The sequence below is a fragment of the Ranitomeya variabilis genome, chromosome 6 (genome assembly GCF_051348905.1).
Source record: "Ranitomeya variabilis isolate aRanVar5 chromosome 6, aRanVar5.hap1, whole genome shotgun sequence".
NCBI lineage: Eukaryota > Metazoa > Chordata > Amphibia > Anura > Dendrobatidae > Ranitomeya > Ranitomeya variabilis.
Genome location: NC_135237.1, coordinates 207,905,408 through 207,932,793, shown reverse-complemented (window position 1 = coordinate 207,932,793; position 27,386 = coordinate 207,905,408). Strand labels below are relative to the sequence as shown.

General features: G+C 43.6%; 1 protein-coding gene across 1 annotated transcript in view; it reads right to left on the bottom strand.

Annotated features, from left to right (window-relative positions):
• The window catches only part of C6H7orf57 (chromosome 6 C7orf57 homolog), a 181,877-nt gene that overhangs the window by 57,218 nt on the left and 97,273 nt on the right, over window positions 1-27,386 (bottom strand). The window contains 1 exon segment of the mRNA XM_077269404.1: window positions 22,669-22,834. Within this exon segment, the coding sequence (XP_077125519.1) occupies window positions 22,669-22,834 (166 nt within the window).

Sequence of the window (27,386 nt, the reverse complement as noted above, 5' to 3'; positions counted from 1 at the left end):
AAGCGAATCACCTCCTGATGTACGGGAGTCATGCACATGGTCATTTGCGTCCAATACTGAGGCTTATTCTCAGCCAATGGCGTAGCATCAATTCCCCTCAGAGGAATAGGAAATTCCAAAGGCTCCAGGACAAAACCACAGCGCCTGGCAAACGACAAATCCATCAGATTCAGGGCAGCACCCGAATCCACAAAAGCCATAACCGGGTAGGACGACAAAGAACAAATCAAAGTAACAGACAAAATAAATTTAGGCTGTAAAGTACCAATGGTGACAGGTTTAGCGATTTTTTTTAAGCGTTTAGAGCATGCTGAGATAACATGAGTAGAATCACCACAGTAAAAGCACAACCCATTTTGACGTTTATGACTTTGTCGCTCAATTCTGGTCAGAGTTCGGTCACATTGCATAGACTCAGGTCTCTGTCCAGAAAATACCGCCAAAGGATGAGCAGATTTGCGCTCCCGCAAACGCCGATCAACCTGAATGGCTAAAGCCATAGAATCACTCAGACTTGTAGGGGTGGGAAACCCCACCATAACATTCTTAATGGCCTTAGAAAGACCTTCTCTGAAATTTGCAGCCAGGGAACACTCATTCCATTGAGTAAGCACCGACCATTTCCAAAATTTTTGACAATACACCTCTGCTTCATCCTGACCTTGAGAGATAGCCAGCAACGCTTTTTCTGCCTGATTCTCAAGATTAGGCTCCTCATAAAGCAGTCCAAGAGCCAGAAAAAATGCATCTACATTAAGCAAAGCAGGATCCCCTGGCGCCAGAGAGAAAGCCCAATCTTGAGGGTCGCCACGCAACAAGGAGATAACAATTTTAACTTGCTGAGCGGAATCACCAGAGGAATGAGGTCTCAGAGATAGAAATAACTTACAATTATTCTTAAAATTTTGAAACCTAGATCTATCTCCAGAAAACAACTCAGGAATGGGTATCTTTGGTTCTGACATAGGGCTACGAATAACAAAATCCTGAATACTTTGCACCCGTGCAGTAAGATGATCCACACTAGAAGTCAGAGTCTGAACGTTCATGTCTGCAGCTGAGCTCAAAACCACCCAGAGTTCAAGGGGATGAAAGAAGCTAAACAGACTGCAGCAAAGGAAAAGCGGGAGGAAGGAAAAAAAAAATGTACTCAGGTCTTCTTTTTATCCCACTTCTGCGATGCATTAAACACTTTTTGGCCTGCTATACTGTTATGATCCTTAGTGATTGAGGATCACAAATTACTCCAGCTAGGTAACAAACGTAGGACAAGCTCTAGGGAGGTGGCAATCTGGACTGACCGCACATCTGAACCTATCCAAACACACTAGAAGTAGCCGGTAAACGTGCCTAAAAATCCTAGACGTCTCGAGCCAGCCTGAGGAACTAACTACCCCTAGAGAGAAAGAAAGACCTCTCTTGCCTCCAGAGAAATAATCCCCAAAGATATAGAAGCCCCCAACAGATAATAACGGTGAGGTAAGAGGAAGGCACATACACAGGGGTGAAAGCAGTTTCAGCAAATGAGGCCCACTAATACTAGATAGCAGAAAATAGAAAAGGGAATCTATGCGGTCAGTAAAAAACCCTTACAAAATATCCACACTGAGATTTCAAGAACCCCCACACCAACTCACGGTGTGGGGGGAGAAACTCAGTCCCCTAGAGCAACCAGCAAGCGAGGAAATCACATTTTAGCGAGCTGGACTAAAAACATAATGAACACTGATAATCAAAAAATGATCAAACAAAAACTTAGCTTGTCTTGGAGAGGCTGGGAGCAAGGTAGACACAAGGAATCTGAAGAGCACTGAATACATTGATAGCAGGCAAGGAACTGAGTATCCAGGTGAGCTAAATAAGAAACCAACCAAGGATAATGAACCAGCTGATGCTGCAACCTGCAGAAAGACAACACTACACAGTACCGCTTGTGACCACTAGAGGGAGCCCAAAAATAGAGTTCACAACAGGCAGTACTCTAAATTTAGAATTCCTTGTTCCTGGTAATCTCTCAAGAAGAGAAACTTGACATCAATATGTTTATTTCTTGGATTAACTCCATCTGAGCAAGAACTAGACATCCTTGATTGTCCTCATAAATCTTTGTTGGTCCCAATTGTTGTCTTATGTCTATTAGCAGTTGTCTTAACCATAGAACTTCTTGACTGGCATATGCTGCGGCGACATATTCTGCTTCTGTCGATGACAATGTTACTGTAGATTATTTCTTACTAGTCCAACTAATTGGTCTGCCTCAGAGCAAGAAAAGGTAGCCACTGGTAGATTTCCTGTCAATTGGATCTCCAGCCCTGTCTGCATCAACGTATCCGGTTAAAATGCATTTCTCACTTGAAGATAGTTTCAGTTTAACACTTCTAGTTCCTTTCAAATAATAGATTACTCTCTTCACTGCATCTCAATCCATTTTGTTTGACTGACACCTTCCTGCTCGAAATTCCTACTGCTACTGCAATGTCTGGCCTTGCAACAGTCGCAAGATATAATAATTTTCCCATTGCCTTTCTGTATTGTTCATTATTCGGTAACAGATTCTGTTCACTATTTATTTCCTTCAGATAGTTGGTTTCCATTGGAGACTTTACTGGTTTTGCATCTTTCAATCCAAATGTTTCTATTATGTCATGAATCATATGATTTTGATTAAGAAGGAAACTCCTGTCTTCTGCTCTTTCTATCTGTATTCCTAGGTACTGTTTCACATTTCCCAGATCTTTGATCTCGGAGTATTGATCTAAATGTACCATTCCAATGATCTGCATGTTGGTTGGAAATTGTGCTTTTTACTTTCTGTTTATTTTGCTTTTGGTGTAATTTCTGTTGTTCTGCTTTCCATATAGTACAGTCTTTCTTTAAAATGTCCTTTTTTCTTACATCTGAAACATTCTCTTGTCTCTGTATTATCGGGCTTCTTGTCTGTTGCTTTAAGAGCATTTTCACTATCCCTTTCAGTGGAATAATTTGTTTGCTCTTTCCTTGTATGATATTCATCTATAAGTCTGGTCTTTACAAACTCTAGTGTAATGTCTGCTTCAGGTCTTGTCTCTAGTGCATTTATCAGAACAGTGTATGAATCTGGTAAACTGCACAATAATAGTGCTTCTTTATGGCTTTCCTTAATGTCTTCACCAACTGATCTCAGCTGTGTTACCACCTCCATCAAGGAGTTTATATGCTCCAGCATGTCTTGAACTTAATCTCATCTTGTAACGTTTCCTCAGCAGGAATAGTTTGTGATTTAAGCTGGATCTTTCATGTAGCTTTCTCAATGCTTCCCACGTTCCCTTTGCTGTATTCTCATTCCTTATACGGATTAACTGAACATACTCCACTAATAAGCTGATAGTAGCTTTTGCTTGTCTGTTTTTCTTATCCTATGTCTGATTATCATTGGGTCTGTCTGTAGTGATAACCTCCCAGAAATTACCTTTAGACAATAACATCTCCACTTTGAACTTCCATACCTGATAGTTCTCATTGTTCAGCTTAGCTACTGTGAGTCTCAGCTCTGAACTGTTTCTCATCTTTAACTTATTTGTCTTACTTGTTTGAAGAGAATTGCTCTGAAATATTCTTTTGCATTCACCAAGTCATTTTGTCTTCTATGCTGGGGCCATAACCTGTTAAATAGTTTGGTTGCAGAATAAACTTGTGAGAGTAGATTATATGGGGTAATCCAACTTTTATCTACACAGAACATGAGGTACATGCATCAGCTTCCTAATACAGCATAACAGGAAGTCTAAATGACCTTTTTACCAAAGAGAAAGTGAAGCCAAAGTACAACAAGTATATGTATTACATTCAACTAAGCATGTAACAGTAACAACATCACCATCTACTGTCAGAAAAATGTGGACTCCTCCTGCACACAAATAAGTCAGTATCTGTTGCATAACTGCCAACATCCGTAAGGTCCCCCATGCTCAAAAGAAGGCATATGTGCAGGTCTGTCTGAAGTTTGCCAATGAACACCTGGATGATTCTGTGAGTGATTGGGAGAAGGTGCAGTGGTCAGATGAGACAAAAATTGAGGTCTTTGGCATTTACTTAACTCGCCGTGTTTGGAGAAAGAGAAATGCTGCCTATGAAACAAAGAACATCGTCCCCACTGTCAGGCATGGAGGTGGAAACATGTTTTGGGGATGTTTCTCTGCTAAGGGCACAGAGCTACATCACTGCATCAATAGGAGAATGGATGGAGCCATGTACCGTAAAATCCTGAGTGAAAACCTCCTTCCAGCATGACAATGACCCAAAACATACAGCCAAGGCAACATAGGAGTGGCTCAAAAAGAAGCACAATAAGGTCATGGAGTGGCCTAGCCAGTCTCCAGACCTTAATCCCATAGAAAACTTATGGAGGGAGTTGAAGCTACGAGTTGCCAAGTGACAGCCTCAAAATCTGAATGATTTGGAGATAATCTGCAAAGAGGAGTGGACCAAAATTCCACCTGACATTTGTGCAAACCTCATCATTAACTACAAAAAATGTCTGACTGCTGTGCTTGCCAACAACGGTTTTGCCACCAAGTATTAAGTCTTGATTGCCTGAGGGATCAAATACTGATTTCTCATTGTAAAATGCAAATATATAATTTATACAATGAGATTTTTATGGATTTTATTTTTGATATTCTATCCCTCAAGGTTAAAGTTAACCTAACCTTAAAATTATAGTCTGTTCATGTCTTTGTCAGTGGGCAAACTTACAAAATCAGCAAGGGATCAAATACTTATTTTCCCCACTATATATATGTTTAGAAAAATAATTCCTCTGAAAACTGTGTGTAAATGACAAAGAATTGCTGTATGAAAAAGCTCATGATAAAATTGCATTGCAGTCAGATAGTAATCACACTGCAATTGGATGTACACTACGGTTCCAAAGTTTAGGGTCACCCAGACAATTTTGTGTTTTCCATGAAAACACATACTTTTATTAATCAAATGAGTTACCAATTGAATTGAAAATCTAGTCCAGACATTGACAAAGTTCGAAAAAAAGATTTTTATTTGAAATAATAATTTCCTTCTTCAACACTTTGCTTTTTTCAAAGAACACTTCCTTTGCAGCAATTACAGCATTGCAGACCTTTAGCATTTTAGCAGTTAATTTGTTGAGGTAATCTGGAGAAATTTCACCCCATGCTTCCAGAAGCCCCTCCCACAAGTTGATTTGACTTGATGGGCACTTTTTGCATACCATACGGCCAAGCTGCTCCCACAAAAGCTCAATGGGGTTGAGATCTGATGACTGCACTGGCCCCTCCACTACAGATAGAACACCAGCTGCCTGCTTCCTCCCTAAATAGTTCTTGCATAATTTGGAGGTGTGCTTTGGGTCATTGTCCTGTTGTAGGATGAAATTGGCTCCAATCAAGCACTGTCCACAGGGTATGGCATGGCGTTGCAAAATGGAGTGATAGCCTTCCTTATTCAATATCCCTTTTACCTTGTACAAATCTCCCACTTTACCAGCAACAAAGCAACACCAGACCATCACATTACCTCCACCATGCTTGACAGATGGTGTCAGGCACTCTTCCAGCATCTTTTCAGTTGTTCTGCGTCTCACAAATGTTCTTCTATGTGGTCCAGACACCTCAAACTTGGATTCGTCTGTCCATAACACTTTTTTCCAATCTTCCTCTGTCCAATATCTGTGTTCTTTTGCTCATATTAGGCCGGTTTCACACTTGCGTTGCTGTGCACTGCGGATGGCAGCGTACTTCCACCTTGATTCATCCATGAAGCTCTGCCAACTGCCACCTTAATCTTTTTCTTTTATGAGCCAGTCTCAGATATGGCTTTTTCTTTGCCACTCTACCCTGAAGGCCAGCATCCCAGAGTCATCTCTTCACTGTAGACGTTGACACTGGCGTTTTGCGTGTACTATTTAATGAAGGTGTCAGTTGAGGACCTGTGAGGCATCGATTTAAACTACAGACTCTAATGTACTTGTCTTGTTGCTCAGTTGTGTAGCAGGTCCTCCTACATCTCTTTCTACTCTGGTTAGAGCCTGTTTGTGCTCTCCTTTGAAGGGAATAGTACACACCGTTGTGGGAAATCTTCAATTTCTTGTTAATTTCTCATATGGAATAGCCTTAATTTCTAAGAACAAGAATAGACTGTCGAGTTTCACATGAAAATTCTTGTTTTTAGGGCCATTTTGAGAGTTTAATGGAACTAACAAATGTAATGCTCCAGATTCATTCTCAACTAGCTCAAAGGAAGGTCAGGTTTATAGGTTCTCATTAGCCAAACTGTTTTCAGCTGTGCCAACATACTTGCACAAGGGTTCTCAAGGGTATTCTAACCATCCATTAGCCTTTTTACACAGTTAGCAAACACAAAATACCATAAAAACACTGACGTGATGGTTGTTGGAAATGGGCCTCTATACACCAATGAAGATATTGCATTACATACCAGACGTTTGCAGCTAGAATAGTCATTTACCACATTAGCAATGTATAGAGTGTATTTCTGAATCATTTTATGTTAGCTTCATTGGAAAAAACTGTGCTTTTCTTTCAAAAACAAGGAATTTTCTAAGTGACCCTAAACTTTGGAACGGTCGTATAAATCGGATGCTAGGTGTGAAAAATCAGATTGTACTCACATGAAAAATGCATGACACTTGCTTTACACTTGTCCAACTTTGCAGGAACAAAATTTGGACCAATTTTAAAATCGCTAGCGTGACTCCAGCCTAAAACGTCAATTCAGATGTTTTGTTTTATCGCCTATCTGCAATGGCCTCTTTCCAGATTTTTATTTATTTATAATGAAAAATCTTTGTTGCACCATTTTCTGAGACCCATGAAGCAATATGGTGGCCTGTTTTTTTGGTGGTTGTTATAATTTGGATTGGTACCTGTTTGGAGTAAACACTGTGTTCCAAATTATTATGCAAATTGGATTTAAATAAACTCGTGGATAGTATTGTTTCTCAGGGCTCAATGGATCACTGAAATCAATCTTAACCCCTTAGTGACAGAGCCAATTTGGTACTTAATGACCGAGCCAATTTTTACAATTCTGACCAGTGTCAATTTAAGAGGTTATAACTCTGGAACGCTTTATCGGATCCCGCTGTTTCTGAGACTGTTTTTTCGTGACATGTTGTACTTCAAGTTAGTGGTAACATTTCTTTGATATTACTTGCAATTATTTATGAAAAAATGGAAATATGGCGAAAATTTTTAAATCAGAGAGATATGTCACAAAAAATAGTTAATAAATAACATTTCCCACATGTCTACTTTACATCAGCACAATTTTGGAAACCATTTTTTTTTTGTTAGGGAGTTATAAGGGTTAAAAGTTGACCAGCAATTTCTCATTTTTACAACACCATGTTTTTTTTAGGGACCACATCACCTTTGAAGTGATTTTGAGGGGTCTATATGATAGAAAATAACCAAGTGTGACACCATTCTAAAAACTGCACCCCTCAAGCTGCTCAAAACCACATTCAAGAAGTTTATTAACCCTTTACGTACTTCACAGGAACTAAAACAATGTGGAAGAAAAAAATGAACATTTAACTTTTTTTTGCAAACATTTTACTTCAGAACCATTTTTTTTAATTTTCACAAGTGTAAAAACAGAAATTTAACCACAAATTTTGTTGTGCAATTTTTCCTGAGTACGCCGATACCCCATATGTGGAGGTAAACCACTGTTTGGGCGCACCGCAGAGCTTGGAAGTGAAGGAGCACCGTTTGACTGTTTCAATGCAGAATTGGCTGGAATTGAGATCGGACGCCATGTGGCGTTTGGAGAGCCCCTAATGTGCCTAAACAGTGGAAACCCCCCACAAGTGACACCATTTTGCAAACTAGACTCCCCAAGGAACTTATCTAGATGTGTGGTGAGAACTTTGAACCCCCAAGTGCTTCACAGAAGTTTATAACGTAGAGCCGTGAAAATAAAAAATCGCATTTGTTTTCACAAAAATGATCTTTTTGCCCCCAAATTTTTATTTTCACAAGGGTAACAGGAGAAATTAGACTACAAAAGTTGTTGTGCAATTTCTCCTGAGTACGTCGATACCCCATATATGGGGGTAAACCACTGTTTGGGCGCACCGCAGAGCTTGGAAGAGAAGGAGTGTCGTTTTACTTTTTCAATGTAGAATTGGCTGGAATTGAGATCGGACGCCATGTCACGTTTGGAGAGCCGCTGATGTGCCTAAACAGTGGAGACCCCCCACATATGACACCATTTTGGAAACTAGACCCCTTAAGGAACTTATCTAGATGTGTGGTGAGCACTTTAAACCCCCAGGTGCTTAACAGAAGTTTATAACGTAGAGCCGTGAAAATAAAAAAATCGCATTTTTTCTACAAAAATGATCTTTTTGCCTCCAAATTTTTATTTTACCAAGGGTAACAGGAGAAAATGGACCCCAGAAATTGTTGTACAATTTGTCTTGAGTACGCTGACACCCCATATGTGGGGGTAAACCACTGTTTGGGCGCATGGCTGAGCTCGGAAGCAAAGGAGCGCCATTTGACTTTTCAATGCAAAATTGACTGGAATTGAGATCGGACGCCATGTCGCGTTTGGAGAGCCCCTGATGTGCCTAAACAGTAGAAACCCCCCAAAAGTGACCCCATTTTGGAAACTAGACCCCCCATGGAACGTACCTAGATGTGTAGTAAGAACTTTGAATGCCCAAGTGCATCACAGAAGTTAATGCAGAGTCGTGAAAATAAAAAATATTTATTTTTTAACAATAAAGATTTTTTAGCCCCCAAGTTTTTATTTTCACAAGGGTAACAAGAAAAATTGGACCCCAAAAGTTGTTGTCCAATTTGTCCTAAGTATGCTGGTACCCCATATGTGGGGGTAAACCACTGTTTGGGTGCACGGCAGAGCTCGGAAGGGAAGGAGCGCCATTTTGGAATGCAGACTTTGATAGACTTGTCTGCGGGCGTTATGTTGCGTTTGCAGACCCCTAATGTACCTAAACAGTAGAAACCCCCAACAAGTGACCCCATTTTGGAAAATAGACCCCCCAAGGAACTTATCTAGATATGTGGTGAGAACTTTGAATGCCCAAGTGCTTCACAGAAGTTTATAATGCAGAGTAGTGAAAATAAAAAATATTTTTTTTCCCACAAAAAAGATTTTTTTAGCCCCCAAATTTTTATTTTCACAAGGGTAACAAGAGAAATTGGACCCCGAAATTTGTTGTCCAATTTGTCCTGAGTATGCTGGTACCCCATATGTGGGGGTAAACCACTTTTTTGGCACACGGCAGAGCTCGGAAGAGAAGGAGCGCCATTTTGGAATTCAGACTTTGATAGAATTGTCTGTGGGTGTTATGTTGCGTTTGCAGAGCCCCTGATGTACCTAAACAGTAGAAACCCCCACAAGTGACCAAATTTTGGAAACTAGACCCCCTAAGGAACTTATCTAGATATGTGGTGAGAACTTTGAAAGCTCAAGTGCTTCACAGAAGTTTATAATGCAGAGTAGTGAAAATAAAAAAATATTTTTTTTTCCAACAAAAAAGATTTTTAGCCCCCAAGTTTTTATTTTCACAAGGGTAACAGGAGAAATTGGACCCTGTTGTGAAATTGGATTTTGGGTTCCCCCGGTGGCCACTGGTGGAATTGAACTGGTGTGCATCATCCCCTCTGTTCACCTGTTTCCATCAGGATGTGGGAGTCGCTATTTAGCCTTGCTCCTCTGTCACTTCCATGCCGGTCAACATTGTAATCAGAAGCCTTTCTGTGCATGTTCCTGCTGCTAGACAACTCCCAGCTAAGTTGGACTTTAGTCCTCGTTTGTTTTTGCATTTTGTTCCAGTTCACAGCTGTAGTTTCGTTTCTGTGTCTGGAAAGCTCTTGTGATCTGAAATTGCCACTCTGATGTTATGAGTTAATACTAGAGTCTTAAAGTAATTTCAGGATGGCGTTTTGATAGGGTTTTCAGCTGACCATGAAAGTGCGCTTTCTGTCTTCCTACTATCTAGTAAGCGGACCTCAATTTTGCTAAACCTATTTTCATACTACGTTTGTCATTTCATCTAAAATCACCGCCAATATATGTGGGGGCCTCTGTCTGCCTATCGGGGAAATTTCTCTAGAGGTGAGCCAGGACTATATTTTCCTCTGCCAGGATTAGTTAGTCCTCCGGCCGGCGCTGGGCGTCTAGGGATAAAAAACGTAGGCAACGCTACCCGGCTACTGTTAGTTGTGCGGCAGGTTTAGTTCATGGTCAGTTTAGTTTCCATCCTTCCAAGAGCTAGTTCTTATGTTTGCTGGGCTATGTTCTCTTGCCATTGAGAACCATAACAGTTTGACCGGCCAACAAAGGGTTAAATTAATTGACAGAGAAAGGAGAGAAAAGAGAAGTCTGCTGAAGATTTTTTTTTTTTCCCTTCAGCTCTGTGTGTGCTTGTAATTGAATCTCTTGCAAGTCTGCCTATATTGCAGCCTTTCTCTCTCTCTCTCCTTCTAATCCTGGAATGGCTCTGTGTTCACCTGTTTAAAATGGATATTCAGAGTTTAGCTGCAGGTTTGAATAATCTCACCACGAAAGTTCAAAATTTACAAGATTTTGTTGTTCATGTTCCTATATCTGAACCTAGAATTCCTTTGCCTGAATTTTTCTCGGGGAATAGATCTTGCTTTCAAAATTTCAAAAATAATTGCAAGTTGTTTTTGTCCCTGAAATCTCGCTCTGCTGGAGATCCTGCTCAGCAGGTCAGGATTGTGATTTCCTTGCTCCGGGGCGACCCTCAGGATTGGGCTTTTGCATTGGCTCCAGGGGATCCTGCGTTGCTCAATGTGGATGCGTTTTTTCTGGCCTTGGGTTTGCTTTATGAGGAACCTCAGTTAGAGCTTCAGGCGGAAAAGGCCTTGATGTCCCTATCTCAGGGGCAAGACGAAGCTGAAATATACTGCCAGAAATTCCGTAAATGGGCTGTGCTTACTCAGTGGAATGAGTGCGCCCTGGCGGCGAATTTCAGAGAGGGTCTCTCTGATGCCATTAAGGATGTTATGGTGGGGTTCCCTGTGCCTGCGGGTCTGAATGAGTCCATGACAATGGCTATCCAGATCGATAGGCGTCTGCGGGAGCGCAAACCTGTGCACCATTTGGCGGTGTCTACTGAGAAGACGACAGAGAATAGGCAATGTGATAGAATTCTGTCCAGAAGTGAACGGCAGAATTTTAGACGAAAAAATGGGTTGTGCTTCTATTGCGGTGATTCAACTCATGTTATATCAGCATGCTCTAAGCGTACTAAGAAGCTTGATAAGTCTGTTTCAATTGGCACTTTACAGTCTAAGTTTATTCTATCTGTGACCCTGATTTGTTCTTTATCATCTATTACCGCGGATGCCTATGTCGACTCTGGCGCCGCTTTGAGTCTTATGGATTGGTCCTTTGCCAAACGCTGTGGGTATGATTTGGAGCCTCTTGAAACTTCTATACCCCTGAAGGGGATTGACTCCACCCCATTGGCTAGTAATAAACCACAATACTGGACACAAGTAACTATGCGGATTAATCCGGATCATCAGGAGATTATTCGCTTTCTTGTGCTGTATAACCTACATGATGTGTTGGTGCTTGGATTGCCATGGCTGCAATCTCATAACCCAGTCCTTGACTGGAAAGCTATGTCTGTGATAAGCTGGGGATGTAAGAGGACGCATGGGGACGTACCTGTGGTTTCCATTTCATCATCTATTCCCTCTGAGATTCCTGAATTCTTGACTGAATATCGTGACGTTTTTGAAGAACCTAAGCTTGGTTCATTACCTCCGCACCGGGAGTGCGATTGTGCCATAGATTTGATTCCGGGTAGTAAATACCCTAAGGGTCGTTTATTTAATCTGTCTGTGCCTGAACATGCTGCTATGCGAGAATATATAAAGGAGTCCTTGGAAAAGGGACATATTCGTCCTTCGTCATCTCCCTTAGGAGCCGGTTTTTTCTTTGTGGCTAAGAAAGATGGCTCTTTGAGGCCGTGTATTGATTATCGGCTTTTGAATAAAATCACGGTTAAATATCAATATCCGTTGCCACTGCTGACCGATTTGTTTGCTCGCATAAAGGGGGCCAAGTGGTTCTCTAAGATAGATCTCCGTGGGGCGTATAATTTGGTGCGAATTAAGCAGGGGGATGAGTGGAAGACCGCATTTAATACGCCCGAGGGCCACTTTGAGTATTTGGTGATGCCTTTTGGTCTTTCAAATGCCCCTTCAGTCTTTCAGTCCTTTATGCATGACATTTTCCGTGATTATTTGGATAAATTTATGATTGTGTATCTGGATGATATTTTGATTTTTTCGGATGACTGGGACTCTCATGTCCAGCAGGTCAGGAGGGTTTTTCAGGTTTTGCGGTCCAATTCCTTGTGTGTGAAGGGTTCTAAGTGCGTTTTGGGGGTTCAAAAGATTTCCTTTTTGGGATATATTTTTTCCCCCTCTTCCATCGAGATGGATCCTGTCAAGGTTCAGGCTATTTGTGATTGGACGCAACCCTCTTCTCTTAAGAGTCTTCAGAAATTTTTGGGCTTTGCTAACTTTTATCGTCGATTTATTGCTGGTTTTTCTGATGTTGTTAAACCATTGACTGATTTGACTAAGAAGGGTGCTGATGTTGCTGATTGGTCCCCTGCTGCTGTGGAGGCCTTTCGGGAGCTTAAGCGCCGCTTTTCTTCCGCCCCTGTGTTGCGTCAGCCTGATGTTGCTCTTCCTTTTCAGGTTGAGGTCGACGCTTCTGAAATCGGAGCTGGGGCGGTTTTGTCGCAGAGAAGTTCCGATTGTTCCGTGATGAGACCTTGTGCCTTTTTCTCGCGTAAATTTTCGCCCGCCGAGCGGAATTATGATGTTGGGAATCGGGAGCTTTTGGCCATGAAGTGGGCTTTTGAGGAGTGGCGTCATTGGCTTGAGGGGGCTAGACATCAGGTGGTGGTATTGACTGACCACAAAAATCTAATTTATCTTGAGTCCGCCAGACGCCTGAATCCTAGACAGGCGCGCTGGTCGTTGTTTTTCTCTCGGTTTAATTTTGTGGTGTCCTACCTGCCGGGTTCTAAGAATGTTAAGGCGGATGCCCTTTCTAGGAGTTTTGAGCCTGACTCCCCTGGTAACTCTGAACCTACAGGTATCCTTAAGGATGGAGTGATATTGTCTGCCGTTTCTCCAGACCTGCGGCGGGCCTTGCAGGAGTTTCAGGCGGATAGACCTGATCGTTGCCCACCTGGTAGACTGTTTGTTCCTGATGATTGGACCAGTAAAGTCATTTCTGAGGTTCATTCTTCTGCGTTGACAGGTCATCCTGGAATCTTTGGTACCAGGGATTTGGTGGCAAGGTCCTTCTGGTGGCCTTCCCTGTCTCGAGATGTGCGAGGCTTTGTGCAGTCTTGTGACGTTTGTGCTCGGGCCAAGCCTTGTTGTTCTCGGGCTAGTGGATTGTTGTTGCCCTTGCCTATCCCGAAGAGGCCCTGGACGCACATCTCGATGGATTTTATTTCGGATCTTCCTGTTTCTCAGAAGATGTCTGTCATCTGGGTGGTGTGTGACCGTTTCTCTAAGATGGTCCATTTGGTTCCCCTGCCTAAGTTGCCTTCTTCTTCCGAGTTGGTTCCTCTGTTTTTTCAAAATGTGGTCCGTTTGCATGGTATTCCGGAGAATATCGTTTCTGACAGAGGAACGCAATTCGTGTCTAGATTTTGGCGAGCATTCTGTGCTAGGATGGGCATAGATTTGTCTTTCTCGTCTGCTTTCCATCCTCAGACTAATGGCCAGACCGAGCGGACGAATCAGACCTTGGAGACATATTTGAGGTGTTTTGTGTCTGCAGATCAGGATGATTGGGTTGCTTTTTTGCCTTTAGCGGAGTTTGCCCTCAATAATCGGGCCAGCTCTGCCACCTTGGTGTCTCCTTTTTTCTGTAATTCGGGGTTTCATCCTCGATTTTCTTCTGGTCAGGTGGAATCTTCGGATTGTCCTGGAGTGGATGCTGTGGTGGAGAGGTTGCATCAGATTTGGGGGCAGGTAGTGGACAATTTGAAGTTGTCCCAGGAGAAGACTCAGCTTTTTGCCAACCGCCGGCGTCGGGTTGGTCCTCGGCTTTGTGTTGGGGACTTGGTGTGGTTGTCTTCTCGTTTTGTCCCTATGAGGGTTTCTTCTCCTAAGTTTAAGCCTCGGTTCATCGGCCCGTACAAGATATTGGAGATTCTTAACCCTGTGTCCTTCCGTTTGGACCTCCCTGCATCTTTTTCTATTCATAATGTTTTTCATCGGTCATTATTGCGCAGGTATGAGGTACCGGTTGTGCCTTCCGTTGAGCCTCCTGCTCCGGTGTTGGTTGAGGGTGAGTTGGAGTACGTTGTGGAAAAAATCTTGGACTCCCGTGTTTCCAGACGGAAACTCCAGTATCTGGTCAAATGGAAGGGATACGGTCAGGAGGATAATTCTTGGGTGACTGCCTCTGATGTTCATGCCTCCGATCTGGTCCGTGCCTTTCATAGGGCTCATCCTGATCGCCCTGGTGGTTCTGGTCAGGGTTCGGTGCCCCCTCCTTGAGGGGGGGGGTACTGTTGTGAAATTGGATTTTGGGCTCCCCCGGTGGCCACTGGTGGAATTGAACTGGTGTGCATCATCCCCTCTGTTCACCTGTTTCCATCAGGATGTGGGAGTCGCTATTTAGCCTTGCTCCTCTGTCACTTCCATGCCGGTCAACATTGTAATCAGAAGCCTTTCTGTGCATGTTCCTGCTGCTAGACAACTCCCAGCTAAGTTGGACTTTAGTCCTCGTTTGTTTTTGCATTTTGTTCCAGTTCACAGCTGTAGTTTCGTTTCTGTGTCTGGAAAGCTCTTGTGATCTGAAATTGCCACTCTGATGTTATGAGTTAATACTAGAGTCTTAAAGTAATTTCAGGATGGCGTTTTGATAGGGTTTTCAGCTGACCATGAAAGTGCGCTTTCTGTCTTCCTACTATCTAGTAAGCGGACCTCAATTTTGCTAAACCTATTTTCATACTACGTTTGTCATTTCATCTAAAATCACCGCCAATATATGTGGGGGCCTCTGTCTGCCTATCGGGGAAATTTCTCTAGAGGTGAGCCAGGACTATATTTTCCTCTGCCAGGATTAGTTAGTCCTCCGGCCGGCGCTGGGCGTCTAGGGATAAAAAACGTAGGCAACGCTACCCGGCTACTGTTAGTTGTGCGGCAGGTTTAGTTCATGGTCAGTTTAGTTTCCATCCTTCCAAGAGCTAGTTCTTATGTTTGCTGGGCTATGTTCTCTTGCCATTGAGAACCATAACAGGACCCCAAAAGTTGTTGTCCAATTTATCCCGAGTACGCTGATGCCCCATATGTGGGGGTAAACCACTGTTTGGGCGCACGGCAGAGCTCAGAAGGGAGGGAGTACCATTTGACTTTTTTAGCGCAAAATTGGCTGTCGTGTTTGGAGACCCCCTGATGTACCTAAACAGTGGAAACCCCCAAATTATAACTCCAACCGTAACTCCAACACACCCCTAACCCTAATCTCAACCCGATCCATAATCCTAATCACAACCCTAACGATAATCACAACCCTAACCGCAAAACAGCCCTAATCTCAACCCTAACCATAACCCTAATCAAAACCCTAAATCCAACACACCCCTAACCCTAATCCCAACCCTAACCCTAATCCCAACCCTAATCCCAAACGTAACACTAATCCCAACCCTAATCCAAACCCTAACCCTAATCCCAACTCTAACCCTAACTTTAGCCCCAACCCTAACCATAACTTTAGCCCCCGTCGTCACAAAAAAAGTTCAATGCAACCTTTATTTTGTACGTCGCGTCCGCCATTTCTGCGCATGCGTGGCCGTAACTCTGCCCCCTCCTCCCCAGGACATAGACTGGGCAGCGGATGCGTTGAAAAACTGCATCTGCTGCCCACGTTGTGCACAATTTTCACAACGTGCGTCGGTACGTCGGGCCGACGCATTGCGACCGCCCCGTACCAACGCAAGTGTGAAAGAAGCCTAAGGCTACTTTCACACTAGCGTCGTACTCGGCCCATCGCAGTGTGTCGGGCCGACGTACCGACGCTAGCGTTGTAAGCGCCGCACAACGGGTGCAGCGGATGCTGTTTTTTCAACGCATCCGCTGCCCCATTGTGAGGTGCGGGGAGGCGGGGGCGGAGTTCCGGCCACGCATGCGCGGTCGGAAATGGCGGACACGTCGCACAAAAAAGTTACATGTAGTTTTTTTTGTGCCGACGGTCCGCCAAAGCACGACGCATCCGTCGCACGACGGATGCGACATGTGGCAATCCGTCGCAATACGTCGCTAATGCAAGCCAATGGAGAAAAAACGCATCCTGCAAGCACTTTTGCAGGATGCGTTTTTTCTCCAACGACGCATTGCGACGGAAGCCAAAAAACGCTAGTGTGAAAGTAGCCTAACCCTAACCCTAGCCCTAACCCTAAATTTAGCCCCAACCCTAACCCTAACCCTAACTCTAACCCTAACCCTAACCCTAACTCTAACCCTAACCCTAACCCTAGTTTTAGCCCCAACTCGTCTTCTCCTGCCGGCCGGCAGATGGCAGCAGATGGCGGGCGCACTGCGCATGCGCCCGCCATGATGAAAAAGCCGGCTGGCAGGAGAAGACAGAAGAGGACCCAGGGACACCGGGTGAGTATGTTAGGGTCCCCGAATCCCCCTATTTCTCTGTCCTCTGATGTGCGATCACATCAGAGGACAGAGAAATAACTGATCGCTTTTTTTTTTTTTTTTTGCGGTCGCCGGTAAACTGTTAATTACCGGCGATCGCAAAGCAGGGGTCGGTGCAAACCGACCCCGATCATGTTCTTTGGGGTCTCGGCTACCCCCGGCAGCCGAGACCCCAAAGATCTTCCGGGTGCCGGGCGTACTGCGCGTGCGCCCGCCATTTTTTCCCGGAAAAAAGATGGCGGCGCCCATCGGGAGCCACGAGGAGCACCGGGGGAGATAGGTGAGTATTGGGGGGCTATCGGGGGCCATCGGGGACCCTATTTCTCTGTCCTCCGATGTGCGATCACATCGGAAGACAGAGAAATTAAAAGGCAAATCGCGTTTTTTTTTTTTTGTTGCGACCGCCGGTAAACGGTTAATTACCGGCGATCGCAACTCGGGGGTCGGTAAAAACCCCCCGAATCATGTTCTCTGGGGTCTCGGCTACCCTCGGCAACCGAGACCCCAGAGAAAATCCGACTCTGGGGGGCGCTATTCACTATTTCCACAGCGCCGTTAATTAAAAGTACCCTTAGCGGCCGCCGTTAAAAGGCGTATCGGCGGTCGTTAAGGGGTTAAACACATGTGATAATTAGTTTTCCAGGTGATTCTAATTAAAGGAAAACTACTTAAAAATGATGTTCCACATTATTAAGCAGGCCACAGGTTTCAAGCAATATGGGAAATAAAAAGGATCTCTCTGCTGCTGAAAAGCATTAAATAGTGCAATGCCTTGGACAAGGTATGAAAACATTAGATATTTCCCGAAAACTTACGAGTGATCATCATACTGTGAAGAGATTTGTGACAGAGCACAGGCAGAGTTCATGCAGATAAAGGCATAATGAGGAAGGTTTCTGCCAGACAAATTCATTGGATTAAGAGAGCAGCTGCCAAAATACCATTACAAAGCAGCAAACAGTTATTTGAAGCGGCTGGTGCCTCTGGAGTCCTCGAACCTCAAGGTGTAGGATCCTTCAAAGGCTTGCTGTGGTGCATAAACCTACTATTTGGCTACCCCTAAACAGTGTTCAAAAGCAGAAACAGTTGCAGTGGGCTCAGACATACATGAAGACTAATTTTCAAACAGTCTTGTTTACTGATGAGTGTCGAGCAACCCTGGATGGTCCAGATGGATGGAGTAGTGGATGGTTGGTGAATGGCCACCATGTCCGAACAAGGCTGCAACGTCAGCAAGGAGGTGGAGGAGTCATGTTTTGGGCCGGAATCAAGGGGAAACAGCTGGTAGGGCCCTTTAAGGTTCCTGAAGGTGTGAAAAGGACCTCTGCATAATATATAGAGTTTCTGACTGACAACTTTCTTCCATGGTATAAAAAGCAGAAACATGCCTTCAGGAGCAAAATCATCTTCATGCATGACAATGCACCATCTCATGCTGCAAAGAATATCTCTGAGTTATTGGCTGCTATGGGTATAAAAGGAGATAAACTCATGGTGTGGCCACCATCTTCCCCTGACCTCAACCCAATAGAGAACCTTTGGTGTATCATCAAGCAAAAGATCTATGAGGGTGCGAGGCAGTTCACATCAAAACAGCAGCTCTAGGAGGCTTTTCTGACTTCATGCAAAGAAATACAAGCAGAAACTCTCCAAAACTCACAAGTTCAATGGATGCAAGAATTGTGAAGGTGATATCAAAGAAGGGTTCCTATGTTAACATGTAACTTGTCCTGTTAAGATGTTTTGGAGTTAAATAGCTTTTTTGTTCAGTGAATGTGACCTCCTAATGCTGCAAAATCCACAAATGAGCATTTTCTGTTCTTTAAAACATATCAAATGTTTAGAAATTCTACTGTGCCTAATAATTTGCCTTTTTGTTTCTTCAATATGAGGTCAGTACCATCCGTCTCACAAAACTGCATTTTGCATCCACCACCCATACTCATTTCTCCCCTATCATGATCTCTGTGTCTGATCATTGTTATTTTGTGGACATTTACCATTACCTCTGTAGACAATTTTTTATTGTAATCTCTTTGAATGTTTATTAACAGTATTCTACTGGACATTTGTTGTCTCCTCCTTTTGTATGCATAGACATATATTATTATGCTGGTTCATAGTATTTCCCTATATTTCTCTGTATTGCTTATGAAACATTGTAACCAAAGGTATGCGGAATACCTATAATCTCCTCTGGGACATTACCGTTATAGATTTCGTAGGACCCTGATTGTTGTTGTAGTCTCTCCCATTATTGTATATATTGTATACATTGTATATATACTGTACATGCCTGTTCTCTACCTTTAGGGCTGTTGTATTTTCATATTGTAATTTTAATTTATCTTCTCACATAAGATTGACACTTTTTATTTTTTCGTTCTCTTTCAGTAAGGTTTGATAAAGAACCAGTGGGTCGAAACGTTACCTTATACCTTATTACTAGGGTTGAGCGACCTTAACTTTTATAGGATCGGGTCGGGTTTCACGAAACCCGACTTTCTCAAAAGTCGGGTCGAGTGAAATCGGCCGATCCTATAAAAAAGTCGGAGTCGGGGTCGGCCGAAACCCGAAACCCAATGCACTGCAATGGGATACTATGGTTCCCAGGGTCTGAAGGAGAGGAAACTCTCCTTCAGGCCCTGGGATCCATATTTAAGTGTAAAATAAAGAATTAAAATAAAAAATATTGATATACTCACCTGTCCGGCGGCCCCTGCAACTTACCGAGGGAACCGGCGGCCTGCTTTGGTTAAAATGAGCGCGTCCAGGGCCTTCCGTGACGTCACGGCTTTGTGATTGGTCGCGACGGCCCATGTGACCGCCACGCGACCAATCACAAGCCGCGGACGTCATTCTCAGGTCCTAAATTCCTAGAATTCTAAATTCTAGGAATTTAGGACCTGAGAATGACGTCCGCGGCTTGTGATTGGTCGCGTGGCGGTCACATGGGCTGTTGCGACCAATCACAAAGCCGTGACGTCATCTTAAGGTCCTTCGCGCGCTGATTCTTAGGAAGGAAGGCTGCCGGAAAGAAGCAGGGCGCGTCCGAGGGTGAGTATATTCCTATTAGGTATATACTCACCCTCGGTTTCTTTCCGGCAGCCTTCCTTCCTAAGAATCAGCACGTGAAGGACCTTAAGATGACGTCACGGCTTTGTGATTGGTTGTGACGGCCCATGTGACCGCCACGCGACCAATCACAAGCCGCGGACGTCACCGCAGGCCATTCACGTGCTGATTCTTAGGAAGGAAGGCTGCCGGTTAGTACCAGGGCGCGTCAGAGGGTGAGTATATCAATATTTTTTATTTTGATTCTTTATTTTACACTTAAATATGAATTCCGATACAGATTCCCGATATCGCAAACATATCGGAACTCGGTATCGGAATTCCGATCCCAGATTCAGAAGATCGCCGACCTCATGGCCGACCCCACACAGGGGTCGGGTCGGGTTTCATGAAACCCGACTTTGCCAAAAGTCGGCGACTTCTGAAAATGGCCGACCCATTTCGCTCAACCCTACTTATTACCACTGCGGTGAATTATTTTGGTGTTTTGAAAAATAAAAAACCACACCCTTGCATTTTGATGGAATTTTGAGTGCGACTGTTTATTCTTGGCTCCCACCGTGAAGCATGGAAGAGGAGGTGTGATGGTGTGGGGGTGCTTGCTGGTGACACTATTGGGGATTTATTCAAAATTGAAGGCATACTGAACCAGCATGGCTACCACAGTATCTTGCAGCGGCATGCTATTCCATCCGGTTTGCGTTTAGTTGGACCATCATTTATTTTTCAACAGGACAAGGCCCCCAAACACACCTCCAGGCTGTGTAAGGGCTATTTGACAAAGAAGGAGAGTGATGGAGTGCTACACCAGATGACCTGGCCTCCACAGTCACCAGACCTGAACCCAATCGAGATGGCTTGGGGTGAGCTGGACCGCAGAGTGAAGGCAAAAGGGCCAACAAGTGCTAAGCATCTCTGGGAACTCCTTCAAGATTTTTGGAAGACCATTTTCGGTAACTACCTCTTGTAGCTCATTAAGAGAATGCCAAGAGTGTGAAAAGCAGTCATCAAAGCAAAAAGGTGGCTACTTTGAAGAACATAGAATATAAGACATATTTTCAGTTGTTTCACACTTTTTTGTTAAAGGGAACCTGTCACCTGAATTTGACGGGACAGGTTTGCGGTCATATGGGCAGGGTTTTCAGGTGTTTGATTCACCCTTTCCTTACCCGCTGGCTGCATGCTGGCCACAATATTGGAGTGAAGTTCATGCTGTGTCCTCCGTAGTACACGCCTGCTCACGCGCAGTATGATTTGCCCAACTGCGGGCAAAGCCGAAAAGCATTAGTGCGCATGCGCCGGCGCACTATGTCCCGGAACACAGCGAAATACTTCCAGGACATAGTGCGCCGGCGCATGCGCACTAATGCTTTTCGGCTTTGCCCGCAGTTGGGCAAAGCATACTGCGCGTGAGCAGGCGTGTACTACGGAGGACACAGCATGAACTTCACTCCAATATTGCGGCCAGCATGCAGCCATCGGGTAAGGAAAGGGTGAAAAAAACACCCGAAAACCCTGCCCATATGCCGCAAACCTGTCCCGCCAAATTCAGGTGACAGGTTCTCATTAAGTATATAATTCCACGTGTGTTAATTCATAGTTTTGATGCCTTCAGTGTGAATGTACAATTTTCATAGTCATGAAAATACAGAAAAATCTTTAAATGAGAAGGTGTGTCTGAACATTTGTTCTGTACTGTATATTTTTTTTAAAGAAACTACTGCCGTATATACTCGTGTATAAGTTTTTCAGCCCATTTTTTTGTGCTGAAAGGCCCCCTCGGCTTATACACTAGTCATTGTCCCAGAAAGACAGCGGGGGAGAGGCGGGACAGTGGGTCACGTAGGCAGGAGCCGGCGGCTGTGGCTGTAACTATGCCTGCTGCTAAAGAGAAATTAATATTCACTGAGCTGGCAATGAATATTCATGTCTCTTATAGCGCACACAGTTACAGCCACAGCCGCCGGCTTCCAGCACACATCCTACTTACCTTCTCTGCGCGCCCTCGCTGCATCTCCTTCCGGCCAAGCGATCACATATCCCTGGCTCATTAAGGTAATGAATATTCACCCCTTTCCACTCCCATAGGTGTGGAGTGAATATTCATTACTTTAATGAGCGGGGACACATGATCGCTCAGCCGGAGACTGGAACCGAAAGGAGATGCAGCAAAGGCGAGCAGGGAAGGTAAGTAGGATGTGTTTTATTTTATAGGAACCATGCATACAAGGATAGGGGATAAGGAGCCATGAATACAAGGACGGGGATAAGGAGCCATGCATACAGGGATGGGGAGCCATGCATACAATGACAGGAATGGGGAGCCATGCATACAAGGACAGGGACGGGGAGCCATGCACACAATGACGGGGAGCCATGCATACAATGATGGGGATGGGGAGCCATGCATACAAGGACAGGGATGGGGGAACCAGGCATACCAGAATAGGGATGAGGGGACAATGCATACCACGCTTATACTCGAGTCAATAAGTCTTCCCAGTTTTTCGTGGCAAAATTAGGTGCATCAGCTTATACTCGGGTCGACTTATGCTCGAATATTTATGGTATTTCTGTATTGCAATGTAATGTAAATTTAGCAATCTCTTATGAAGGCAAGCCTGTGGACTTAATTGAAGTAAAAAGATGATGAGCATAAGAGCCCCAGGTTGCCAGTACATAGCCCCTTCTTTCTATTTACTGTGGCATCTAAGGTGTTAAAATGCAGGGATCAGAGCTGGTGGTACTGATCGATACATCTAGAAGTTGTATAGCAAGCAGGTTCATATACAGCAGCCTATGTGTTTATTGCATATTTGTGAAATATTATTGAAATTATACAAAAAAGATTAATTACCTTTTTTTCGCAAAAATTCTCTTTCTCATTTTCCTCCAAATCACGTTGCCAAATTGTTTTCTTGTCAAAATCATATGGGCCTCTTTTCATTTCATATTTTTGGTCATTTCTTTCATCACTAAAATCCTCATGAATCATATAGTCTGGAACGTTTCTCAATGGTGCCCTGACATGGTAAAGTATAATAAATATGCAATCTGGTTAATAAATATGCAACAATAAATGGTAATGCATAAAAAATATACAATCTGGATCTGGTTAATACATAACATGATATGGTTTATGAGATTATCCGGGACAATTTTTCTTTTTTTTTTAGTGTGGGTTTAAGAATTAACAGACAGGCAGGCGTGTTCTGCCTGTTCTACCCGGTCATGGACTGCTGCTGATGACCATTTTGCTGCTTCATATCAAAGGAGCAGCTCTTCCTCTTCTGGGCTACAGAATCGCCACAGAATCGCCAGCAGGAGCGGCCTATGGGTCTGAGCCAGCTGAGATCGGCAGTGGGCAGAACAGGTAGGTAGTTAGCAACTACCTGCCTTTTAGCTCTAATGCCCATAGTAAAAATTGGTGTACATATCCTTGTGCGGTGCACTTATATAGTGCTGGGCAGGCCATCGGATCTAATAGTATGGGTGTCACCAGTGTGACTGGCACCTTCTACAAGCCCTATCTATTGGCATTTATAATGCTTTGTGACCATCCTCTCATTAGCCCACCATAGAAGCTAAGTCTAAGAGGGGTTGTTAATCAGTATAATGCACCTGCACTGCCTCTGGCTTTGCTCATGGAGGTCTGGAGCATCCAGCAGTACATTGGTATTATGACCATGGTTGGCTTTTTTTCTCCTGTGTTTTTGGATTTGATGTCCTTTTCAGTAAATCACTGTAGAATTTGTTCTGTTTGATGAATCCTATCATGAATCACACTCTTTGAGTATCTCCAGGCTCTTTATTCACATCATGTCTCAACCTCCATTACATGAATCCGTTCTACAACAACATCCAACAAGTTGCAAACAAAGAATATAGAACACACATAAAAGTAGTGAGACCCCTAGAGGCCACATGAACATATAACATATTGATACATCCTTTCTCTTTTAACTGGAGGAACAATAAAAGATACTAAACTAAAGTATACTATGACAAAGTTAGAAATTAACCTAGTACGTCCAGTTAGATATAATCTTTGAGGTGCGCCGGCTTTTTGCTAATTCTGCCAGCTCTGGTAATATAAGATGTGTCCCTTTCTACATCTGGTATATCTGGTAGTTCTTCTGATATTGTCTGTCTCTGGCCAGAGTCCTCACCCTGATGATCAGCTGTCACTGTTGGTGCCTGACTTGTACTTTCTGCCTCGTTGTCTTGGGTGTCTGGATACTGTTCAAAAGGCCATGAATCATCTCTTTCTCGCGTTTTCCTCAAATATCTCCGATTCCTCCTTAGTCTTCTTCCGTCATCTGTTAGAATTTCGTAGGACCGAGGTCCCAGTTTGTGGACAACCTTTGCCTTTTGCCAGTGTGTGTCAAATGCGCTGCTTGGCTGCAACCGAATGTTGTCATTTCTCTGGAGCTCAGGCAGATCCTTTGCAGATTTATTGTAATAGAAAGCTTGCCTTGCTTGATTCTTCTGTAATTTAGCTTCGATGTTTCCCAGCAGCTTTGGCTCTAACAGATGACACGCAGTTGGTACAAGTGTCTTTGTACGCCTACTCATGAGCCTCTGTGCCGGACTGCTGTCTAGGCCTTGGGTGGGTGTGTTTCTATGATCCAGTATAGACAGATATACATCAGCACCCGCCTGGTTAGCTTTCTGCATGAGTCTTTTGGCCGTTTTTACTGCTGACTCTGCTTTCCCATTACTCTGAGGATATCTCGGAGAAGACGTCTGGTGTTCAAATTCCCACTTCTTACTGAAAGTTTTGAATTCTTCCGACGTAAACTGTGACGCATTGTCAGAGAAAACGATATCTGGAATGCCATACCTGGCAAAATGGGCCTTGAGTTTTTTAATCACTGTTCTCGCCCTTGTGTCCTGCACCAAATCAACCTCCCAGAAGTTAGAGAAATAGTCCACTGTAATCAGGTATTCTTTGTCATTCCATGTGAACAAGTCTGTTCCTATTTTTGACCAAGGCCTATGTGGAATTTCATGAGGTTGCAATGTCTCCTTTGGTTGCTTATCATTGCAGGATGCACATATTTCACATTGTGCTATGTAATCTTTTATGTGGTCATTCATTCCTGGCCAATAAACTGATTCTCGTGCACGATGTAGGCATCCTTCCATGCCTAAGTGAGAAGAGTGCAATGTTTTCAATATGTCTCTTCTGAGAACTTCAGGTATAACAGCCCTGTCTCCTTTAAAGATGATTCCTTGCTGCACTGACAATTCATCTCTTATGTGGAAGAATGGTGAGACTTCCCTCGGAGCATGCTGCTTGTATTTTGGCCAGCCCTGCAAGATGACAGTTTTTAAACTCTGGAGACTTTTATCCTCTGTAAAAATCTGGATTTGCTTGACCTTTTCTTTTGACACTGCAAGGTAGTTACACATGTTGATGGTTTCAATGTCTTCCTCCTCATCCTTTGTGCTAGGAAGGTAAGCTCTGCTTAGCGTATCTGCAATCAGTAAGTCTCTTCCTGGACAGTACCCGATGTCAACATCATATTTCTGAAGTCGCAACAGCATGTGCTGTAGTCTCTTTGGGGCATTTAGTAATAGTTTCTTTGTAATGCTCTCCAATGGTTTGTGATCCGACTGCACTGTTACCCGTCGACCATAGGTGTACTGGTGAAACTTCTCCATCCCAAATACCACAGCCAGTAGTTCCTTCTCAATCTGCGCATATCCCTGCTCTGTTGTTGTAAGGGCTCTGCTTGCAAATGTAATTGGCTGCTTGTTCTGCATTAATGTGGCTCCAAGGCCTTTTTCCGAAGCATCACATTGTACCACCACTTCTCGATCTGGATCGAAATACATTAGGGTTGCTGTATCTGCAATGGCATTCTTTACTGCTCGGAAAGCAGTCTCCTGGCTTTCTGTCCATTCCCAGCGCACATCTTTGTGGCTTAGCTGTCTCAGTGGCTCACACATGTCTGACAGATGTCTGCAAAATTTTGAGAGATAATTCACCATGCCCAAAAATCGTTGTACTCCAGAAACATCAGTAGGGGTAGGCAAATCTTGTATTGCTCTCACCTTTTCAGGATCCACTCTGACCCCAGTTGAAGTCAGTCGATGACCAATATAGGCCACTTCTGTCATTTTCAATTTGAATTTGTCCAAATTCAGCTTTATGTTTTTTTCTCTGCATCTGACCAAAAATTGTATCATCTTCTGATCGTGATCCTTGACTGCAGATTCCATATTTTCACCTTCTCCCACTATCAGGATATCATCCGCTATTGTCTTCACTCCAGTAAGTCCTTCCAAAGCCTGCATCAATTTCTGCTGGAATATCTCTGGAGCAGGTTTTAGTCCCATGGGCATTTTCAGCCATTTAAAGCGTCCAAATGGTGAAGAAAATGTTGTCAATAAACTTGAATCTTCAGTCAGGGCCACATGCCAGAATCCATTTTTTACATCACATACAGAAAATATTTTAGCCTTTGATAAATCTGGTAGGACATCATCTAATGTTGGCATTGGGTAATGGTTTTGTTTCAGCGCCTTGTTGAGTGGCTTAGGATCAATACATATTCTTAACTTGCCCGATGGTTTCTGCACTATGACCAAACTGCTGATCCAATCTGTGCTCTTATGGACTGGTGCTATCATGCCTCTTCTCTGTAGATCTTGCAGTTCTACTTTCAGTGGTTGCATTAAAGCTACAGGCACTCTTCTTGTGGGTAATCTGGTGGGCTGCACTGTGTTGTCAATTTCTAGCCTATATTTACCTTCAAAGCACCCATCACCTTAAAATACATCAGCATACTCTGCTTTTATTTTCTGCATGTCCAAGTTGTGCTCTGCATTTAGTTTTGGATTTTGTATATCCTGGGCAACTTCAACAGACATAATGTTCTGAGACTGTACTTTTATTAAGTCCATTGCCTGAACTGCTTTTACTCCCAGTAATGGTACATGGTTACCACCCCGTAACACGGTAAATTCAACTCTATAACTCTTTCTGTTACATGGGTTTCGTATTTTTAGCTTACATGTCCCCATTGGTTTCAGAACACTTTTGTTGTACATCACCAGTACCTTGTCAGTTGGCTCAATAGAAACCTGTTTGTTTAGCAGATCAAATGAAATTACATTGCAGCTTGCTCCACAATCCAGCTGAAATCTAATGGGCTTCTCCTCCAACAAGAATGTTGCATAAAGCTGCTTGGCATCCTTCACTACTGACTGCCCGACTACATTGACTTTCTCTGTTGTAGACTGCATTTGTAGCCATGTAATGTCCTCTGCACTGTCAGTGTCTGGTGTCTCAGCGTGGAGCTGTCTGTACTGTTTGCCTCTTCCCTGCCTGCAGACAGCAGTGTAATGATTCTTCTTGCCACATGACAGGTTTCCCCATATGCTGGACACTTTTTTTTGTCTCTCTCATGTCTTTTCCCACAATACTTGCAGTGGACAGTGTTTATAGGGTAGTCTGGTCCTGTCTTTCCTTTTATATATACTGCATGTACCTTGTCATCATCATTCTCACTGGTGCCTGCCATCATCTTCAGGCTGTGCTGTGTGAGCTCAGCAGCCCTGCAGATT